Source organism: Catharus ustulatus, chromosome 2 (genome assembly GCF_009819885.2).
Source record: "Catharus ustulatus isolate bCatUst1 chromosome 2, bCatUst1.pri.v2, whole genome shotgun sequence".
Classification (NCBI taxonomy): Eukaryota; Metazoa; Chordata; class Aves; order Passeriformes; family Turdidae; genus Catharus; species Catharus ustulatus.
In genome coordinates, this window is record NC_046222.1 from 27,632,821 (window position 1) to 27,655,380 (window position 22,560).

Below are 22,560 nucleotides of genomic sequence, written 5' to 3' on the forward strand. Positions count from 1 at the left end.
TACCTGCATTTCATTTGAAATATATCTTCACCCCGTGTAAGGCGGTGATTGCTCCCATTTTTTTCAGATTAAATTCTCAATTCAACATCAGAAAAAAAACCTTCAAGTTGCATACATACAGCATGTATACAGAAAGAAGGTAGGAGAAGATTAATTATGAATTATTATTCAATAGTAAACAACCTTGTAAATGCTAGTAATGAAATTGGGTAATTGCATTTGTATACAAGAATGCCAAATTACATTGCAAAACAGATTTTCATGGTAATAAACCAATAATACAGATCATCTCTGTATCAAAGTAGAGTTTTAACACTCCGTTTCTCTAGCTTCGTCCCCTGCCATTCCCCAGCCCAAACCTCCGATCCTTCAAGAACTTTATCACAGCAGTAACATTTTTCAATCCCCCAGTATGGCTGATTTTTTTTAAAAACTAAAATATTTTGAAAGCAGCAACCAAAGCATTTGTTTCAGAAAAGAAACCACAATCAACCATAACAGACAGAACATGATTAGTTTAAAGCAGTGAAGTTTCAGAAAATCCAAAAATGGGAAGTCATGCAAAATTACTTAGAGTTATTCTTATGTTGATCTGATGTAAACTTAATAAAAACAGTTTTATTTTTGTTTAATTTCTCATTAAAATTATGAAATTGTCTTATTCTCTGTATCTGAAGTCATAGTGAAGACAAAAAGATTTTCCTTTCAGGGCTATCAGATAAATTGAATGATTTTACAGTGTTTGTAAATGTCCCTAAAGCAAATCTCCATCAGGCAGATGATATTCTGAAACAGCCTGTTTCAAGTTCTAGAGTAATACAGTTAAATGATGCAACGACAAAATCAAGGAAAGTGCTATTTGAATTATTTTGATTATAAAGATTTTCCATTTGGGCTGAAGTCTTGCTTAAGTAGGTAGCCTAAAATGAACTTTGCAATCAGTAGTTTAGGGTTGGGGGTATTTTTATAATTCTACATTAAAGACAAGTGTAGATATAGTTTCATAAATGATCAAGACATTTCTTCATATGCTGATGCCCTATTTCTTCTTGCCAGTTTAGATTGTAATAGTGGGAAGTACATTATACCATATTTACTGTACAGTGGGGTGCAATTCCTTCATTGTGGTCTTATTTTTTCCCCTCTTTTTGTATATTTTTCTGGGGTTTTGTTGTTTGGTTGAATGTTTTTGGTTATTTAGGGTTTTTTTTGGAATTGAGAGAATTCTTATAGAAAGAAGGCAAGAGGTGAAAGAATTTTGCATATATCATTCTCCATTGGACTTGGGATTTCTCCAAAGGGCATAATGCCTCCCTTGGGATGGTTATATTAATGTATTACCCTGTAAATTATTATGCTGTAACTCATTATGCTGTAACTCAGTGCTGTGGTGGATGTAGCAGGATAGTGTAGTTACCAAGCAATTGCTTGGCCATAGCTATACTGATTTAAATAGATCCAGAAAGTGATATTAGAATTCAACCCCTTTAGCTTTGAGCAGGAGGGGTTGGACCAGACAGTCTGAAGAGTTCCCTTCCAGCCTCACCTGAGCTGGGGATAATGAAGCTTATGGATCAACATAATTTTATTTGTGGATTTTCCTGTTGAAATTATATTAATTTTGTATTTTTGATACATTATAGTGCATTTCAAAGGACTAGCATGAGGTGAATGCTTTTGGAAATTCAAAAGGCCTTATTTTTCCCCTGTGGTTTCCTTAGCTTGGCTGTTTGTAGCTATGCGAATCACATCTAAATAGGACCATCCTTATTTAATAGTCTTTAGCATTCAGCTTGCAGAACTGAAAATGACACTGGAAAAACACATCTCTGAAGTATCTGCAGAGATCTTTGTTACAGAAAAAAGTATTTTGTATGTTCATTGTACAAAAATGTATAATATTTGAGTCAGTTAATTTCAAATACTCATTTTAAAATAACTCCTATTTTTCATATAATTATCAATGTGTAATATTTGTGAAACTAAACTTTTAAAATTCAGGCTGTATTTGAAGTCTGTTTTATGTCCACGTCAACTACTTTCTCAAAATTCTGCAGTAGTTGACTAAGTAACCTTTTATAACAAAGTAAGTTCCATAATTTAAAAATTAAACAACAAACCAAATTTTCCTACTGCTAAAAGTATTATTCTTCTATTCTAGAAGTAGTTGTAGGGAAATATTATGAAATTCTGCTTGTTTCTTATGCATATCTTTTCTTCCTGCCCCAGTATTCCTATTTCAGTAACACTTCTCTTTTGTGCCCTCATTTTCAATACTTTTTTCTTTACTGTGTTTTTCTCCATCAATACTGATCTCCTTTTTTTTCCTCTCTGTTTCTCTACTACTGGTGAGGATAATGAGCTCATAAGAAATAGCCTGCTGAGACAATCCCATAGTCCCTATCTCCCAGCAGTCAGTCTGTGACAGTGACAGCAGAATTGTCACCTAGGGAGGGTGGTAAGTTCCATCACTTTCTGCAGTCCATTCCCTTTCCAATCTCCCATCATTCACCATCACTGGATTTGATATGTTGGAGGGTGTATCTTTAGTTGGTGCTTTTAAAATCCGTTTATCAATCATGTAAATGAATTTGTCTCATTTTTTAACCTATTTTAAACTAATCTTTAATTTCTTTTGAATGCCTCCAAGGCTGTGCCAAATATGTTTAGCTAACCCACTCAATTGTTTTTGTAAGTCTTAGTCATGTCCCCCCGGACACACCTCTCAAGTAATGGGCTCACACAGCTTTTCTGTAGCAGCAGAATTATTCTGTGTTATTCCTTATTCTCTTCCTCATCATGTCCAGTATTACTTGGCTTTTTTGGGGGTTGCTGTTGAACATTAAGCCCAATATTTCAGAGGGACAACCGTACCTAAATATTACTTTGCTGAGTTGTAAATGCTAGTTCCAAATCCAACATTGGGCAGATCTAGTTAAGATTTTTTTTCTTCTGGATACCTTACATCTGTCCACACTGAGGGTCATTTATCAACTTCTTGCCCACTTAAGTGACTCTAGTGAAGTCTTTCAGGAACTTGTCACTGGTAGTACTGAATTTCACTTTCCAAAGGAGCTTACTATTGCTGTGATCTCAGAGACTTCAGAGTTCGTTATCTTTTATAGGTCATTGAAGACAATTAATAAAATTGGTCCAAGCTTGGAGAACTCTACTTGTGAATTTTCTTCATGGTGAAAAATCCGTAAATTGTGTCCTTTGTCTTCTGTGATCTAACCAGCTTTCAGTCCACAAAGAAATTTCTTCAGTCCCATGACACTTCTGTTTCTCTAATAACATTGGTGTGGAATGTTATTGGAAGGGTTCTGGAAAGCTTATGTATATTCATATTGCCTTTATTTGTTTGCATGCTTAGAGAGAATTAGAGAGCTAGTCAGACATGATTTCCTATTGAAGAAATTCTGCTGACTTCTGCAACAATCTTTATTTGTGTGCTCTGTTAGTCTTTATTTTACCGTCTTGTCAGGGACAGCAATCAACTTTCCCAGTCTAGAGGTCCAGAGTCCCTTTTGTAAATGACTTTTTCCAGATGACTATTTCTAGCTTTACACCAAGGAAAGCTATATGTGAGGATCTTTACCTAAGAGGAAAAAAAAAAAAAGGTAGTTGTTTTAGAATATTCTGTGAACATGCTCAGAAGCCCTGGTTTCTATTAGAGATTGAGAGCTAGATCAGTAACTTGGGTTTGAAAAGTTGTAGCTAAGATGTGATTTTTACAAAAAACATTACTTTGAAAAATAAAAATTTAATAAAAATGTATCTGTCTTGTGTTGTTTACTTTGGTTGGAAGCCTGCTGATTCCTTGTCCTCTTTCCATTTTTCATGAGAAGGGATCAGTCTTACCAATCAAAGGTTACAGACACAGAGATCCATAAATGAAGGATGTCATGGTCTTGTAGAGATATAATACATAGCAGCTCATTTGTATAAGCACTCATTTTTGTCACTACAATCTTGGAACACAATACTGAAAATAGTACTGAAGTGGCAAAAATGCTGTAATCATTGACATTTTTTAATTTCTTACATAACTGAGCAAAAGGCTGGAGAGGTTTCAGTCAACACTTCACCCTCTATTCTGTAAAGCAATCAATTTTTCTTCAATGATATTTTTGCAAGTGGCGAGTTGGTAACAATTTGTAAGTAGGCTCTACATACTGAGCCACAGGTTTAGACTACATAGTTAGGTTTTTAAAAATGTACATATTCTCAAAAATAATTTACCTAGGAAAATCAGTTTTGCTGTCAGATGTTAAATGAAACAGGGTATCTATAAAATATTAGTAGAAAAATTAAAAATTTTAAGTTTATGCAAATTGTCAGAAACACTTTTGACTACAAACCCTATTTATTAGTTGATACAATTTAAAATTTGATCTAATTTTGTGTTTTCTGGAGCTATTAGGAAATGCTATAATCACTTTTATTAAAAAGGTGTCTTTGAAGTCTGGTGTAAGCTACCACAGAATAAAAGTTAAGAAAACTCTTACACTGAAGAATTGCATTATGCACCATGTGAACAGTTGTATTGGATACTGCATATTAGTACTAGTGCAATTTTTTTTTTCCAGCTAATGAAATATCTCATGGTATCTGAGACTGAAAAAGACCATTATGTTCTCTACAGGATATTAAAATATTTATTGGTAGATTACTAGCAAGCTCAAATAATCAATTTCCTGTATTAATTTGGTAAATTGGTTCTGTACAGATTACTTTAATGATATATACATGCAAATCACTGCTTAAAATTATTTTAAAGATAATTTAAGAGAAAATAACTAATCTGAACACAGATTTATGCTGAAATTGTATCTGCATTTGTAATTGTTCTGTTTCAAGTAAATTATTTTGCATATTACATGGAAACTGTATGTCCTAGGGAGCGCAGACTGCCTTTAGAGACAGCATGCCCAAAAAGCAGACATAAAAAAAAGCTGGATAATGTGGAGAAAAGCAGTCCTGGCTCCATCTTCTGTCTGTTTTTTTCTCCCTTTTATTTTTTTTAAATTTCCTTGGCAACTTCTTTCTTGGGGTATTTGGAGTAGTGAGGCCCCCCTATATTTCCTTGAACACAGACTGATTTTTAAGCATACATCAGCTTTTACCCACTATTGATCCCAATTACTTTGTTTTGCGTTTCTGAGCACCATTGATAGTTTTGTTCTATCTTGTTCCTACTGGACACAATTCAGATAAACTATAAATGTACAGTAATTTCACGAATACAAGCCGCACCAATTTGACTAAGATTTTGCTCCTAAACCGGAAATGCGGCTAATAATCAGGAGCGGCTAATACAACCTCAGAAGTGCCTGCCAGAGTGCTGAGCCGAGCAGCTGCAAAGTCGGCATTTTGCGATTGTTACAAATCGCTACTTTGTTGCACCGCGGGTGGAGCCTGGCTGCCTGCAGGGAGCACGGGGGCCGGGGAGAGAGGCGGGAGAGCTCTCTTTCCTCCTCTGCCACAGCCCAGGGGAGAGACGGGGGGGGCCCGGCGCCGCCATTGCTGCAGCTCGGGGAGGAGAGGGGGGACCCGGGCCGCCCCTACCGCGGCCCGGGGAGGGGGGGGGAAGCCCGCGCCGCCATTGCCGCGGCCCGGGGAGGGGGGGGAAGCCGGCGCCGCCATTGCTGTGGCCCGGGGAGGGGGGGGGAGACCCGGGCCGCCATTGCCGCGGCCCGGGGAGGGGGGGGAAAGCCGGCGCCGCCATTGCCGTGGCCCGGGGAGGGGGGGGGAAGCCGGCGCCGCCATTGCTGTGGCCCGGGGAGCCGACGGGAGCCCCGCGCAGCCATTGCCGTGGCCCGGGGAGGGGGGGGGAAGCACGCGCCGCCATTGCTGCGGCTCGGGGAGCCGACGGGAGCCCCGCGCAGCCATTGCCGCGGCTCGGGGAGCCGACGGGAGCCCCGCGCAGCCATTGCCGTGGCCCGGGGAGCCGACGGGGTGCTTTGTCCCCGCCCGCCGCCGCCGCGGCAGGAGCGGGGAAACTCCGTCCCTGCCCGCCGCCGGCGCCACGGGCGCGGGAAAGCTCCGTCCCCGCCCGCCGCCGCTGCCGTAGGAGCAGGGGAAGCTCCGTCCCTGCCTGCCACCGCGGGGCAGCGCCGACCCGGGGTGACCGAGCCCAGTGGCAGCGGCGGCGGGCCCCGAGCGGCAGCGCCGGGCTGGGCCATCTGGCCCCGTCAGCGGCCCCTAGCGGGCCGAGCCTGCACAGCCTTAGCTCAGCCAGTAAACCCCGCCCTCCCGCGGTTCTGTTAATAATTGCACGCAGGTCCTCGCTGCGAACGACAAAGCGGCTTATATTCGTGTGCGGCTTATCTATGGACAAAACCCGAAATGTTTGCCAAGACCCAGAGATGCGGCTTATATTCAGTGCGGCTTGTATTCGTGAATTTACTGTACTTTTTATTTTGTCACCCTAGGAACTAGTTAATTTTGTAGCCTTCTTTTAATTTTCATCTATATTAGTAAATGCTGTAAAGAAGTGCAGACAGAGTTCTATAACAGTTACTCATTCTTACACTTATGCTCACATGAGCTGTATCAATGCACAACTGAAAAGCCTACAGTAATCTCATGACCATAAGGCGCACCGGACTATAAGGCGCACCCCCCAGGAGTTGGCAAATTTCGCAACTTTGTAGATCACATAAGGCACACTGGACTATAAGGCGCACTTTTTTTTTGCAGCGAGGCTCAGCCCCCAGCTCCCCCCGCGTGGTTGCTGGCCAAGGCCCCACCTCAACCTGGCAACCATGGGCCCCCGGGCCCGCCTGTACCCGACGGGGCCAGGCTATGCCTGCTGCCGCCCCGTGCAGTGTCCCCGGGACCGGGCTATGCCCGCCGCTGCTCCGTGCAGCGTCCCCGGGGCTGGGCTATGTCCGCCACTGCTCTGTGCAGCGTCCCCGGGGCCCCGCTGCTCTGGGAGTTCCCTGACGCTCCGGGAACCCCACGCTGCACGGGCGCACCGGGAGTCCCCTGGCGCTCTGGGTGCCCCAATGCCGGCGGGCTCGCCCTGTGCTGCCGCTGCCCTGATGCTGGTGGGCTTGCCCCGCACCGCTGCTGCCCTGATTCCGGCGCTTTCCCCGCCCCTGCGCGGCGGCCGCCCCGATGCCGGTGGGCCCGCCCTGCGGGTCCGCCTCCCCGATGCTGGCGGGCCCGTGCTGGGCTGCTGCTGCCCCAATGCTGGCGGCTTTGCCCCCCCCACCTGGGCTGCGCTGCCATGCTTTCCCCACCCTGCACGGCTGCCAGTGCGATACTGCTGGGCTCGCCCCGGCCTGGTGCTGGCCCAATGCCACCGCCGCGCGGGCTCTGCTCGGCTGGGGACTGTTGCAGGCTTGCACTTCCCGGGTGGCAAATGTTGCAACTTTGTACATCATATAAGGCGCACCAGACTATAAGGCGCACTTCTGGTTTCGGGGGAAAATTTTAGTCAAAAGGGTGCGCCTTACAGTCGTGAAATTACTGTACTCTAAGTGCTTGTTTTTCATGTCAATTTTTCTCACAGTCCTTGGAAAAAGAAGAGACCAAAAAACTTTTGTTGGACCAAAGCTGAGGACAAGAATCTGAGAATATGGAGTGTTACAGCTTTGCCATGTTTTTTGTTGAATAGGTTTAATCTTCAGAATTATTTCTGAGGCTGCTCTAATTTGGACCAAACCCTCGGTTATAGAGACATCTTTTTCTCCCTATCTCTACTGTATAACTTGGCTTTCCTTCTGAAATGGTTTTGTTCTTTTGGAACAAAATAAATATAAATGTTTTACTTGAAAAGTGTAATTTACCTGGATGTTCAATAGATTTCAACAATTAAAAATAGTATTTTACAAATGGCAGAATTTTGCATTCACAAAAACTTCCCAATTGGAACTAGTCAAAATACTCAAATTTTGAAAATGACTGCAAAAGAGAAAGAGCTCTTTTGAGTCAATACTAGAGTTCAAAAATTGTACTGAGCTATGATCCCGAAAAGATGTACATCACTGTTCTTTTAAAACATAGTTCTATCTGAAATACAGGACCCAATTAAAATTTCCAAATGGGAAGTCTGACTCTAGATTGCAGAAATACTGAAAATACAATGCAGATCCTAAATATGTAGGCAAGGACACAAATAATTTTAAAAAATATTTATCTTTGCATTCTCAGATCCTAAAAATAGTACTGGAGACTCCAGCTGTAGCTCAATATCAGAGAAGCTTACTGTGACTGGAACTGATAGGAATTCAAATTTTATTACAGAGAGCATTTCTAAAATCAATAATTAAAAAAAGATAATTGGTGAAATATATGGTTTTTTTCAGATAAGGAAGAACATTTGTTCAGCAGAATACAGAAATTTCAAATATAATAGCAGATTAGTAATGCCACATGTTCAACACACTAGAAAATACTACAATCCATGATTCCTGATGTTTTTGTGACATGAAAGGTAAAACCATTTCTAGGCTGTGTAAGTCTGGTCCCAGTTTAGATGTCAGGATGAAAAACTTCGTATTTCAGTAATCCTAACACTTAAGAAGATAAGAAAGCTGAAAGAAACCCAAAACACAAAGCAAAACAAACCAGAAACAAAATTGAGATCTTTGATAAATGCCTACATTAACATGAAAAGTGAGTTACTTTTCTACAGCTTACTGAAGTAACATATACTTCTGGGTTTTTTCAGCCTAGAAACTGATAATTAGACATTCTTTGAACAACTTCCCTTATCAACAGTAATTAAGATACGAGACAAGTAAGATCTCTTTTAAGGAAGTAGTTATTTGCTGAAAAACATACATTTAGTTGTTCCCAAACTGCTTGTGAATATCAGTTCAAGTGTTTCAGCTGTAATAGAGGAGTTGGAGTGATACAGCTATGGAATCATCAGCTGCCTTTCACTCAACAGGTCTGCAAATAAGGAGTACCTTTTATTGAAATTGTTCCATAGGGATTGCTGAATGCTTCTGCAGACATAAATCTGGAACTACAAAGTTTCCATGAAGAGGAAAATAGCTTAAAAAGTTAAATTTCATTCAGTTCAAAGTACTTCCTCTCCTATCCCAACCACTTACTAAAAAAAGTCAGTCATAGAGTTCAAGGTTTTATTTTGTTAAATAATATAAACCGTTATTATTATACTAAAAAATAGCAATTTTTTGCCATTTTTAGATAAGTGGTGCCACACACAAATTTAATTACAGTTTATTTTTATGTATTTTTATAGTCTAATCTTCTTATTTTCTATTTTATTCTTATGTTAGTGTTCTCCCTCATCAGATTCTTCCTCATAAGATTAGGCATGTTGGTCATAACCTCCAGGTTAAAGTAACTTAAAATACTGAGACAGTCTTCAAGGATTGTTATATCATGCTCAATTTATTATTCCCCAAAGTATCTCTGCAAAAATTTAGAACTGAAAGCATAGTATTATAAATAAAAATTAAGAAAAGATGAGTGGTTCAGTTGCTCATTTTGAGAACATCTTCTCTGGTGTCTCTGTTTTTAAATTGGTATTAAGGGTTTTTACCTCATAGACTTGATTCAGTTTATTGGTTTATTGGATCTTTTCCCCTGGACATATTCCATTTCTTTCTGCTGGAGCTGTTCTGTTGAGGTTGAGGTTTCTGACAGTGTTTTGAAAGCATATTATGTGTCCCTTTTTTCAGTTTACAGTACAACTGCCCTGCATGTTAAGGTTATCTTTCAGGATACCACTTCAGGAATATATACCAGTTGTATAATAACATACATTTTGCAATCTACTTTGTTGCAATAAAACCATTTAATATATTACTGAGGGAAAAGCATAACTAGAAATTCACAGGAACAAAATTCATCTCTGTATTCAAAATACTGTATATTTTTAGATACTTCTCTTGAAATGTAGTGAAAATGCTACAACATACAGAAAACATAAGCATAAAACATTCATGCTGTTCTCTGTGGTTTCAGTTCAGTCATTTTGCTCCTTTGCTCTGTTTCAGACGGTTCGCCATGGTTTTCCTTACCTACCCACTGCCTTAGCTTTTGACCCAGTTCAGAAAATTCTGGCAATTGGAACAAGAACAGGAGCCATACGAATGTATCCTTTCTCAAGCAGAATTTGCACTATCTCTGTGTATTTGTAATACAGGTAAGGCTACAGTTGTTATGTTCATGTTCTACTACATTTTGCTTTGTGAGAAAGATTGGAAAAGGATGTGGTGTTGAGGAATTGGCTAGGTCCCTAAGGGGTACAAAAACCAATTTCTGATAGAGTTTGTAGCATATGATTTTGGCGTATATTGGTTAAGATAAAACAGAATTGATCTTTTTAGCCTGAAAAGTAAAAGTGGACATCAAAGTGGTAGTGAGCAAGTTGTGAATGTTGTGTTAGCAATGAATAAATTCATGGCTGTAATGCAGTTAGATGGTTGTGTATGAAATTATTTAGACTCTTCCAAGTGAATGGTGGGAAATAAGTGATTTTAGGACAGAATTCATCTCTTTCCGAAGGAGAGGGTGGAGCCCTGTAAAAGTGCTTATTTCTTTTTTTAATTATAAAGGTACTTCAGTGCCAGCAATTTATATGTTGTTTTTATTAAAACAGTAGGATTTTAAAGTTGGAAGTCTATACACAATAAATTTAATTAAAAGGTAATTAAAATTTGAATACTCAAATTGAAGAAAAAATTGCACATATTTAAATGTGATGTATTTAAAAATGTGTCTCTACGTAAGTGCCTTAGTTTGGCATGGTTCCAATGTTTTCCACTTCAGTGAAAATATATATGTAAAGCAAGGAAAAAAATGAGAAAGACTATTACAGTAAGGTATAAAAGTTACAGAATACAGAATTAATAAAGCAATATTTTTTACAAACTTTTTGTAAATTACGTGTTTAAAATAGGGGACAATGCTGTATGAAATAGAAATATAACATTTCCTGGTTCTTTTGTTATCCCTGTTCCCAAGGTAACTTTAAATGTAATGATCCTTCAAGGCAGCTTACAAAGTAAAAGATCTCCTTGTGAAAAACAAACCTGTGCCTAAATGTAACTTTACTGAAACTTTGGTTCCTCCATTTTTGGGTACTCTTGGTCTGAAGAGTTGCATTTTTATAAGCCTCAGTTTCTATCTGAATTTCTGAATATCTCAATTGCTATCCAGAGTTTCTCACAAGACTTAACTAAACCTCAAGTTATGTGGCAAGCTTTGCTTTGATAGTTCTACTCTTTGTTTCTTACCTATGTGAAGTAGATTGAATATATTCTGTGCAAATGCAAAGAAAGTGCCTGTGAATTTGTCCACTTCTGGAAAGTGCAAGTCTAGTAGTCATGGTTTCTTTTTCTTTTTAGAGGTATGCAATGTTAAAAACCCAGGGCTTTGTCCCTGGAAACTTCACTGATATCTTCAGAGTGAGAGTATTGGATATTTCATGGTAGAAGTAGGAAGCAAACCTTGCAGAAGATTGACTCCTGAACCCACGTTTTCTTTCCATCTCGGCGATGTGGCTTTTCTAGGAGCAGTGCTGTCATTGACATCCTGTGTCTCTACAAATCTCTCCTTTGAGGAAAATTCAGGTGCAGAGCCTGAATCAATTCAGGTTCATGTAGAATTAATTGTGGAAAATAGTTATATCCCTACACTTATATAAAATTCTTGATGTATTTTCTATGAAAATAGATTATAGAGTTAGCAGAAGGGAAAAGAATGCTTTTCAAAATGTCCTTCCTTATAACATCTCTTCTCTTGTTTGCTCATGAAGTCCTAACTTGTTAATGAAAAAAATTCTTCCAGTTCTAGTATCTTAATCAAACAAGAGCATCAGGATTACCAGGGAATTTGATATATTTTTTTGGAAGATACGTCATAACATGAATGCTTCTCAACTTAGTCAGAGAAAGCCTGTTTTGCTTAATTGAGCCCTGAATTAATGGAAACTGTGCTTTGAAGACAGAGGGTGCCATAAAAATAATTACTTATTTATTCATTTTAACTGAGATTTCTCCACTTGGCTCTAAGTTTTGCAGAACATATTACTAAAAAAACCTACTTGTGGACTAATGAATTTGCAGTGAAACAGGCCCTAAGACTACTCCCAGAACACGACTCATTTAAGCCAGTCTTGTTGCAGATGTTTGTAGTTGTTGAAGTCAGGCAATAAAATTCAAGTAAAGATGTAACAGACTAAGTATTACATCTGAAAGTACAATTTATAATATGGGATTTTTTTTAGCAAACTAAGGAAAATATAGGTTTTAGTGGCTCAAAGTTTTCCACAGTACCCTGTAAAAATACTTTTAACAGAACTGCAAAATTTTGGTCTGCTGTGAGTATGTCACATAAGAAAAAGGGAATTCTTTCCATACATTGTGTTTGGCTGGTGTTTCAACAATACTGTTGATAGACTGAAAGGACAACTACTTGGCTGCCATCAGAGAAGTTCACCTAATTATTTGTTTGTTTACTGGTAGTGCCAAAGGTACCTGGTTTGAATCAGACTCTCTTGTTTAGGGAACACAAAAGGATGGGAAGACTGATTTTATGTTTAATATTTATGTAGTGGTGTAGAACAAGTTCTCCTGTGATGAGTCCAAGTCACTTAATGGTATTGTTGCTTCCTTAACTTTTTTAAGAATTCACAAGGTATTGGTATTTCTACTTCCAACAAGTTAACAGGTCTCAAAAGGCAAGCTGTTTTTTAATAAAAGGAAGCATGTCCTTCTGTGGTTGTAAATTAATGTTTAACATCAGGCCTTCAGGTGATCATTTGAAGTGATCCAGCAGCAATGCTGAAGTTGACTATGTTAAATTGTCCTGAAATAGAGCATATTATTCATAAGCTACCATTAAAATGAAGAGATAAATGAAAGTTCATTTTGGTATGGCAGCCAATTTGTCTTCTCCTAGATTTCTTTTCAAGGTGCTTAGATGCAACTGCTCTAGCTTCTGTAGTACTGGGAGCTGTTGTTGATACGCTAATAATCTCTGTGGGTTTCCCAAGGAAGTTCAAATAACTGCAGATGTTACCTAAACTGATGACTGCTGAGTACTGGATCCTCATAGGTGCTACCCACTGAATCAGACTGCACTGCAAAACATCAGTGAAGGAGTATCTTTCTATTACCAACACAAGCTAACAAAGTCAGCAAATAAAGGGCCAAAACCCCACTCCTGAAACAGTTGCTCTGGCATCTGGTCATTCTTTACCTTTGTCCTAAACATAGCAAATTTCATTTTTCCTTTTCTTCCTGTTGGAAGCCTGTTCCCAGCTCCCATACTGTGATCATTGTTCAGATCATTGCTTGATACCACTCTAAGAGTAATATCCTTGCTTAAGGAAAACACATTCAATTGAAGAGGAGCTATGAAATGGAATTGCTGGGGCTTTTTCACATTCTCAGTCTGAATAAATAGATCAAAATCAGTATTGTTAACAATGATTATACTAGTAACAGATCTGAGGAAGTGGCATGCTGTGGTCAGATTTCAGGATGCATATTTCTATATTGTCATTTATTTAGCTGACAACTGCTTGTTAAAATTCATTCTAAGTACTGTAATCTCACGCGTATAAGCTGCACCCTTTTGACTAAAATTTTGGTCCCAACCCGGAAGTGCGGCTTATACTCCGGAGCGTCCAATATGTGGACAAAGTTCGGAAATTTCCCATCCTGGAAGTGTGAGCTGTGGTGCCGAGCCGAGCTCGTGAATTACAGCTCTCTACAAACATACAGAATACAACATCTACTTTTTTTTTTTTTTTTAATTAAACAGCTGATTATGTAGTGGTCAATTGCAGTGAGAAATTCTGAAAGAAACTCTTCTCTAGCTATTGCATCTTTGCTTATCATGAAATGAGAAGAAGTTTGTCTTAAATCCAGTGCAAAGAAGACAACCTACTGGGTCCAGAATGGCCTCCACACCACTAAAAAATTCACCATCAAACAGGCTTGAATTAGTAATATGTTTTTGTATGTGTTATACTGCGGTCTGCTGGTGTTATTCTATGTATTTATAATACATATTCTTTAGACTTACAGACTCCTTATTGTCATGGGTGCAAGTTGTGGGGCATGTGAATCTTCCCTTTCACTGTTAGTTGCTTGAGCAAAGCTGTAAGGCTTCTGCAACTCATGCAAGGCTTTTCCAATAGGCAGAGCTTTTTGTTATCCATGTCATCAGAAAACACAGTGGCCATTTTATAACTAGGCAAACAAAACATTATTCTGACTCACTAAACGTGACAGTGGAAACATTTTTCTATCCCTACCTTTAGCTCAGGTGCATAGCTCTGACTCTTCTTTGCTCCAATTCTGCTGCTTGTCAAATGTATTACTGTGAGCCATCCAGTGCACTAACCTGGCAAAATACCAGTTCTGTGTTTTTTCCTAGATTAGCAAACTGGTTTATCTGGTGCTTACTTTCAAAGTTAGTCAGAATGATGCATAAAGAAAGTGGAAGGAGTGCAACTGGGACTGGACAGAGAAGGAAATGGAGGAGTAGCAAAATTTTGGCACTAAGGAGCAGGTTATTAAATTGACTTGTCTTAGTGTATGAAATTCCATTGGATAAATTAGGCATGTCAGATTGCAGCTGTCTATGAAATTTACTACAAAATGTAGAAATAGTATTTCAAGTTTGAGTGGTATAGAAGATAGCATCTCTTTTACTTATGTTTAAAAAATCTTCATATAAAGCCATTTGCAAATCACAAAAATTCTACCAGTTCTGCTCAAGGGAGATTCTGTTTTAGGATCATATTTGGCATAACATTTTCTGGCCTGTTTTATGTATTTCTTCCCATGCTTTAATAGGAAGAGTGATTTTTGAATGTCAAATAAGGGACAGCAACACAAATAAGGGACAGCAACACTTACTTTAACAGGTATGTTTTGTGGAGGAACAAGCACGGCTTCAAACAGGCCAGTGGCATCCTGACCTGCATCAACAATATTGTGGCCAGCAGGACCATGGCAGTGATTGTCCCCTGATACCCAGCACTGGTGAGGCCACACCTCAAATCCTATGTCCATTTCTAGGTCCCTTTCTAAAAGAAAGATACTGAGGTGCTGGAATGTGTCCAGAGGAGGGAAACGGACCTGAGGAGGGGTCTATGAGGTGCTACAAGGATTTGCTGAGGGAGCTGGGGGTGTTTTGCCTTGAGAAGAGGAGGCTGGGAGGAGGGGGTTACTTATCACTCTCTCAAGTACTTGAAAGGACGAAAGAAGATGACCTTAGGTTGTGCAGGGGAAGTTTAGTTTGGATCTTAGGAAAAATTGCTTCAGTGAAAGGGTTGTAAAACATGGAATATGCTGCTCTGGAAAATGGTGGAGTCACCATTCCTGGAGGTGTTCAAAAGTAGTGCAGAGGTGACGCTTAGGGACATGGTTTAGTGGTGGACTTTTTAGTGCTGGGTTAGAAGTTAGACTTGATGGTCTTTGAGGTCTTTTCCAAACGAAGTGATTTTATAAAGTCATCTTGTTTCTTTGCATGAAACAGCCAGTAAAGCATACCTTCAATTCTGGAGTTACTGTGCCAAGTAAAGGGGAAAGTGAAATCTAAACCCAAGATATCTCTGTTGAATGTCATGGATCCTCAGCAGGTGTATGTAGAGAGACTCTATTCCTGGGAGGTAAAACTGAGGCTGTTTGTGCACTGTAGAAAAAAGAAAATCTGGCAAAGAAAATAAATAGCACTAATAAAATCATTGCTGGCAGAGTTCTGAGTAGGCATGGAATTTTACAGTAGCTAAAGGAAAATGTGGTAAAGAATGTTTGACATCAGGTTGGATGTACTTTAAAAGAAAAGAGGAGAATGTAACTTGATGTTTTGGTCTGTGAGAAGAGTGGCATAAAAGCTAAATATAAATTTTGACAGATTTACTCTCCCTGGAACTGCTGTCTTTTAATCTAAACAAGTTTCCAGTAGTTCTTTATCCTTAAAGTAAGCTGACTGTGTTCTCTGCTGTTTACTCTGTGTGATTTATTGAGCAGATGGAATGGGGGTAGCACAGACAGGATCATAGGCCCAAAGTTCTGTTGTTTGACTTGGAGGAACTATTGATAAATTTCATCTTTTATCTCATTGTACAATGTAGTTGAGATTTTTCTAAAGAACTTGAGCTATTCATGAATACAAACTTCACTGAGAGTTAGTGAACTCCTAACATAAGTTCTTTTAAAAATTCCCCCGGTAATCAACATACAAATGTCTATTTTTGTGTGTATAGATACCTAAATAGGTTATTACAGAAATGAATTCATTGTCAATCCACAAGAATAAAAAAAAATATTGTAAAAGATACCAAAAGAATCAAATTTACCTGTATTACTAATTCTGACACAACCAGAGTTTGGAGAATTTTTTCTATGCTAAGACTACTATGCATCTGGATATGTGTGCATTCACATATATGTGTGTATACTAGGTTTCTACATACATGCATAAATTTGTGTCCTTTTGTTTCCCAAACCTCTTCCATACTTTTTAAGTAAGCAGACTGAATATGTTACAATTAAATGTACTGGACTTCACTCTCAGTTGCTATTTATCCAGGAGATGAAAATGGAATCTGACATCTGCAAACGAATCTACTGAGAAAATAGAGATTTTCATCTATTTGGAGATGAACGTAAAACTAGCATACAGGTGGATGACTCTGGCAGCATTTTCAGTGGAGCTGATCACTACATTTATGAACACTATCTGAAAAAATGATTTCTGTATGTCTGTTACAAGGGGGTTTTTTGAGTATAATAAAAACACTCCTCAACTTACTCTGATAGTGAAATTATGACTACTAGTGATAGTCAACTATTTCAAAGAAGTGATGTGTCTTAATTAGACCTTTTATCAGCTTTATAACTTTCCCCACCTTTTTTGTTCCAATCTTTGTCATCAACAGAAGTGTTGATGTGCATAGGAAATAAAGTACATCAATTTGCCCTCCTTTCCAGTCTGCTAATTATCTTTTTTGGACAAATATCCATGACCTAAATTTGGCAGACATCCTTAAACCATAGAAATTTGTAGTCATGCTATGCACTTAGTTGTTTTGACTCTTGTCTTCTCTTGCTTTTATCTGGCAGATACTCTGGATGGTAGAGCAAATTGATACTTCTCCATGAAACTTAGGAAAGTTAATATCTAGTAAAAGACAAACCTAAAGTACACAGACACATACAGTGGAAGCATTTTAGTGTTGTGGAAGGAGATCAATTTTTGTCTAGCTACAGGCACTCACTCAATTTAGATTCTTGATGACTTCTTGAAGTTAGGTGCCTTTCTTGCACATATGTTGCTAATGGAGGGAGACCAGAGATGGAAGGGAACTGTGGAGAGTTGAATGGCCATTATGAGGTAGAAAGGCTACAATGACTCTGAATAATTGTCTCTGCATTGGGAATACCTAAGGAGAAGTTTCTGAAACCAGAGTTCCCCCTATGAGGATCATCCACAGGAACATGAACCATGTGATAAGTGGTTCAGTAGGAAATAGGACAGACACAGTCACACACTATTTCAGCCTAAACCTCAAGTAAAGGTGTAGGATAAAAACAAAGTTTTTCCTGAGGTTCGAGAAATGCGGAGATGAACAAAACAGAGACTATGATCTCACTTAGGAGAGGGGAAGGGAAAGGTTTTTTTGAAGTTCACTTTCCCTCATCCAATGTCAGCTCGCTCCCTCTTTCCCTAACTGACCTAGTTTCACTCCAGTTCTTATAGTTCTTAGATTTCTATTCCTCACCCCTGACCTGTCTTTTCTCAGTGGCATTAAGCAAGCAATATTCTTTCAAGCTCCATCTTTCACCTGACCTGTGCAAAGCAGTCTCTGAATAAAATATTTTTGTAAGGAGACTGTTCAAGTCAAGAACCAAGATGTTTCCCAGGTGCTTCACATCTGCATTCAGAGCCATAAGAGTGCAAAAAGAAGAATTAAAAAAGAGCATCACGGGAGAAGCCAAGTTTGTCCAAAAGAGATTGTGGATCAAGAGCTATCAGAAAATGAATAGCTGTCATAGCCAAGTTTTAGAGGGCATTAAAGAATGTAAGCATGGTATCAATCTCTTCATCCAGAGAGAGCACAGGGAGAGGAAGTGACCCAGAAATTTTGTGAGTCTGCTCCTCTTTAGAGCTGTTATGAAGGAGCTATTCTGGTGTTTTATCAACACTCTTTTAGTCTCCTACTCAAAACACATTGGCCTGCAGGGCTCCATGAAGGAAATTAGCTCCATTTCAGACTTTTCAAAAATTCTGCAGTACTGTTTGTTTTAAGAGTTGTGATTTTCCAACAGTGATGAGTGGAAATCCAGCAATCTTAACATGCTATAATTGTAAAACTGATAATTTGAGCAGAAAAAGGATGACCTTCTCTCTAATCACTGACAATAACTGTACTTTCCAGTAATCAGTTTCTGTAATTTCTGTCATTTTTTTTCATTTTATTATTATTATTGAATAAATACTAGCATATATTTATATGGTATAAAACAGATATACTATATAGAGTATATTTATATGTTGATATTCAACATTAACCCTAAAAAATGCTCACAGATAGCATGGGAAAGAAATATTGGAATATGATCCTTTAGTACTACAGTTGATTTCTGGTTGGGATTTTTTGTGTGGTTGCTCCAACAAAGCCCCAGTCCCTGAATACACTACATTTTAAGCAGCTACAACAAGTACATTTTAAATGCTGTGACTTTTAGAGGAGTTTGACTTTCTGTTTTGTTATTTAGCTGTATTTTCTGCAGTGCAGAATTGATAGCTCTGTGACATATTTATGTATTTTAGGTGCTTCAGTAAATAAATAAGGATTGACTGAATTATGTGGTCTGATCTGAGACACACTGATTTCAAAAGCACCATGCTTTTATTATGAGATGAATCAATATGAGATGTGCAATAGAAGAATACATTTGAGTATATTCGTGTAGTAGGCATGCACATGGATGATTTTAGTCAATATTCTCTTAGAAACCTATGATCAGAACATACCAACTTAGGCTTTTAAAATATTTATCTTAATATTTTTTCCCAATTATTTGTAATACATAAATTCACATTTGCAAATAATTTCTCCACTTCAGGTATGGATAGATGTGTGTCCCAGTTCCCACTGGATTATAATAATAGGGCTTTCTTTTTCACAGCAGTTTTATTAATCTTAATTTGTAGATTTTGAGAAATTTCACTTTAAGTTAAATCTGAGAACTAAGGAGAGGCTAATAAAATGATGCATCAATACTTTATCTGTTGAAGAACTGAATTTAAAGTTTGTGATTTGGTTAGGGAAAGTGTCTTATATTCCTTCTGCAGACATCCTACATTCTATTTAGTAGATTATTTGAGTAGTTTTAATACCAATTCATTTTATCTAACTGGCAAAATTCATGAGAGGGGCATCATTTTGAAACCCAAAAATACAGTCTCATATATATGAAAACTACAGTAAATTCACGAATACAAGCCGCACTGAGTATAAGCCGCATCTCTGGGTGTTGGCAAATATTTTGGTTTTTGTCCATAAATAAGCCGCACCCGAGTATAAGCCGCTCTGTCGTTCGCAGCGAGGACCCGCGTGCAACAAAGTTGCCAAATAGTAACAGAACGGTGGCAGGGCGGGGTTTACTGTCTCGGCTCGGGCTGTGCAGGCTCGGCCCGCTAGGGGCTGCCGACGGGGCCAGGTAGCCCAGCCCGGCGCTGCCACTCAGCGGGACCACTGGGGGCCAGCCGCCGCTGCCACTGGGCTCGGTCCCCATGGCCCGGCGCTGCCCTGTGGTGGCAGGCAGGGACAGAGCCCCTCCCACTCCTGCGGCAGCGGGCGGGGACGGAGCCCCCCGCCGCCTCCCCGAGCCGCGGCAGTGGCAGCCCGGGTCCCCCCCCTCCTCCCAGAGCCGCGGCAGTGGCGGCCCGGGTCCCCCCCTCCTCCCCGGGCCGCGGCAATGGCGGCGCGGGTGCCCCGCCGCCTCCCAGAGGAGCAGCAGTGGTGACCCGGGTCCCTTGCCGCCTCCCAGAGCCACGGCAGTGGTGGCCCGGGTCCCCCCCCTCCTCCCTGAGCCGCGGCAATGGCGGCGCGGGTGCCCCGCCGCCTCCCAGAGCCACGGCAGTGGTGACCCGGGTCCCCCACCCCCTCCCAGAGCCACGGCAGTGGCGGCCCGGGTCCCCCCCCTCCTGCCCGGGCCGCAGCAGTGGCAGCCCGGGTCCCCCGCCGCCTCCCAGAGCCACGGCAGTGGCGGCCCGGGTCCCCCGCCGCCTCCCAGAGCCATGGCAGTGGCGGCCCGGGTCCCCCGCCACCTCCCAGAGCTGCGGCAATGGCGGCACGGGGCCCCCCCGTCTCTTCCCCGGGCTGCGGCAGAGGAGGGAAGGAAAGAGCTCTCCCTCCTCTCTCCCCGCCCCCCGTGCTGCCTGCAGGGAGCCAGGCTCCACCCGCAGTGCAACAGAGTAACAATTTGTAACAATCGCAAAATGCTGACTTTGCAGCTGCTTGGCTCGGCACTCTGGCTGGCACTTCTGAGGTTGTAAATGTAAGAAAATTATTCACATATTAGCTGCTCCTGAGTATTAGCCGCATTTCCGGTTTAGGAGCAAAATCTTAGTCAAATTGGTGCGGCTTGTATTCATGAAATTACTGTAAGTTAAAAGTTAATTTTGTCTCATGATAGAACACTAATATGACTGATCAATCTTCTCCAGCAACCTCTGTTACAGCATTAGGATCTGGCAGACCATCTCAGAGCAAATGTAGCAGGTCAGACTGAATGTAAAATGCAGTAGTGTATGCTACTTCTGAGAGTTTGTGCTCATTCACTCACTGTACTGCGGACGTACAGGGTTGAGATGTGGGACTGTCAGTTCAATTTTCTTAGCAGAATGTCTAAACCTACACATCCTGTTACACACAGTGTTTTTCCCACCAAACCATATATAGCTATGAGGTATTTTTCACCTTAAAATGTTGCACTTTATGGGAAAAGCAAGTGCAACCCAATGTTTATAGGATGATGGTCACATAATTTAAAGGAGGAATGTTGCATTCCAATCCGTGTTCAAGGATAGATTATAAATTTTACTGTAAACAGTGACTAGATACAATAGTTATAACATGTGAAGTTCCTCTCATTTCTGTAGATCATGTTATCTTAGCAAGACAGATGGAATATCTATTTTATAATAGCTTCATATGTTTGTTTCACATAAGTTGTTCATTCAAAGTAGCATTCAAATTCAGAGCTACCTGTCTGTACCCATAGCTCTTCTCTTTGGTAAATTAATTTATTTTATATAAGCAAATCATTGGATAGCATACACAGGTTATAATAGGGGCTGGAACCTAAGACCTCTCCATCCTAGAAGAAAACCTGCTAGCCATGATTTCTTGTTCCATCGCTCTGAGTTGAGTATCCCCTTCTCTCTCAAACTCCCACATCCTGCCCTCCTGAACTGAACAAGTCAAGAGTTGCTGTATCTCCAAGTAGGATGTGGTCAGGACACTGTGCTTATAGCACTTTTATTTTAAGCAAAATAACCATTCCTTTTTTGGTCCTCATTATTTTGAGACACAAAAAATGTTGCACTTTAATAGGGAAGTTTTTTCATGCTTTGTACTCATCAGTACACCTTTTCATTCATGTAATAAGGTGTCTGGTGGATAGAGGCACTTACATGGATTTTTTGAGAGAAAAGTTTTCATCTTCAGCAAGAGTCAAGACTTGCCTTTTCAAGTCCTTTGGCCTTCAATAAAGAGCTTTTAACTTGATTCCTGCTGTTTGTAGCTGTAAAATAGTGAAGTATCTACCAGTGTCAAGAAGCCATTACGTTTAATAAATGTAATGCATGGTTTTAACACTATTTTCAAATTAAGAATACCATATTTATATTTCCAGAACAACAGATAGAGGAAATCCTCAAATACATTGACAACAATGATGAACTTTGTCAAAAGCATCTGTAAATTATCAGGTGTGTTTTAATTATGCCTCTACAGTGTGTGGTTTGTGTAAAGTGAATGAAGAACCATTCTTGAACGTGTTTTATTTCTCAATAAAAATAAAATTTTGTAATGGACAAAAACCCCCACCTTAAATTAGTTTAAAGATAATTTACCTAAATTAACATCATCATCCAGATCATAAGCTTTTCAAGCTGTCAACTTCCTCAAGTAAGATGTCCCAGCTAGTAAGAAAGCAAAACTAGAAACCCCAATCTTTTCTGAAATGAGAGGAGAAGCGAATTCTCCTGTGAAAATAATCCCTAAGAATATTTTCTCCTATGTTCTTGAATTTTTAAGCTTAGGATCTTTCTAGCATTGCAACTTGCAAATGAGAGGAAATACTAATGAAAAACTAGTTCATTTTATACATTCCCTCAGTTTTAATTGATAGATCACTATTTTGGATTTGAAGGTGCAAAAATCACTTCATTAAGCTGGCAGTTTTACCTACAGCAAAGAAACTTTCTGATTTTTAGGAGTAAATTAAATCACTGGGAGATCGATAAATGCAATAAGAAAACATTGTAATTTTCATGACTACTGAAAAACTTAAAGATGAGATATTTTCCTGTTGTTTAAAA

The 22,560-nt window shown here is 39.8% G+C and overlaps 1 protein-coding gene across 6 annotated transcripts in view; it reads left to right on the top strand.

The window, feature by feature from the left end:
* Positions 1 to 22,560, top strand: part of STXBP5L (syntaxin binding protein 5L) — a 218,184-nt gene that overhangs the window by 10,203 nt on the left and 185,421 nt on the right. For all 6 annotated transcript variants that reach the window (XM_033086846.2, XM_033086882.2, XM_033086867.2 and 3 more), the window contains exon 2: positions 9,981 to 10,078. In XM_033086846.2, the coding sequence (XP_032942737.1) occupies positions 9,981 to 10,078 (98 nt within the window). The remainder of the gene's footprint in view (positions 1 to 9,980; positions 10,079 to 22,560) is intronic.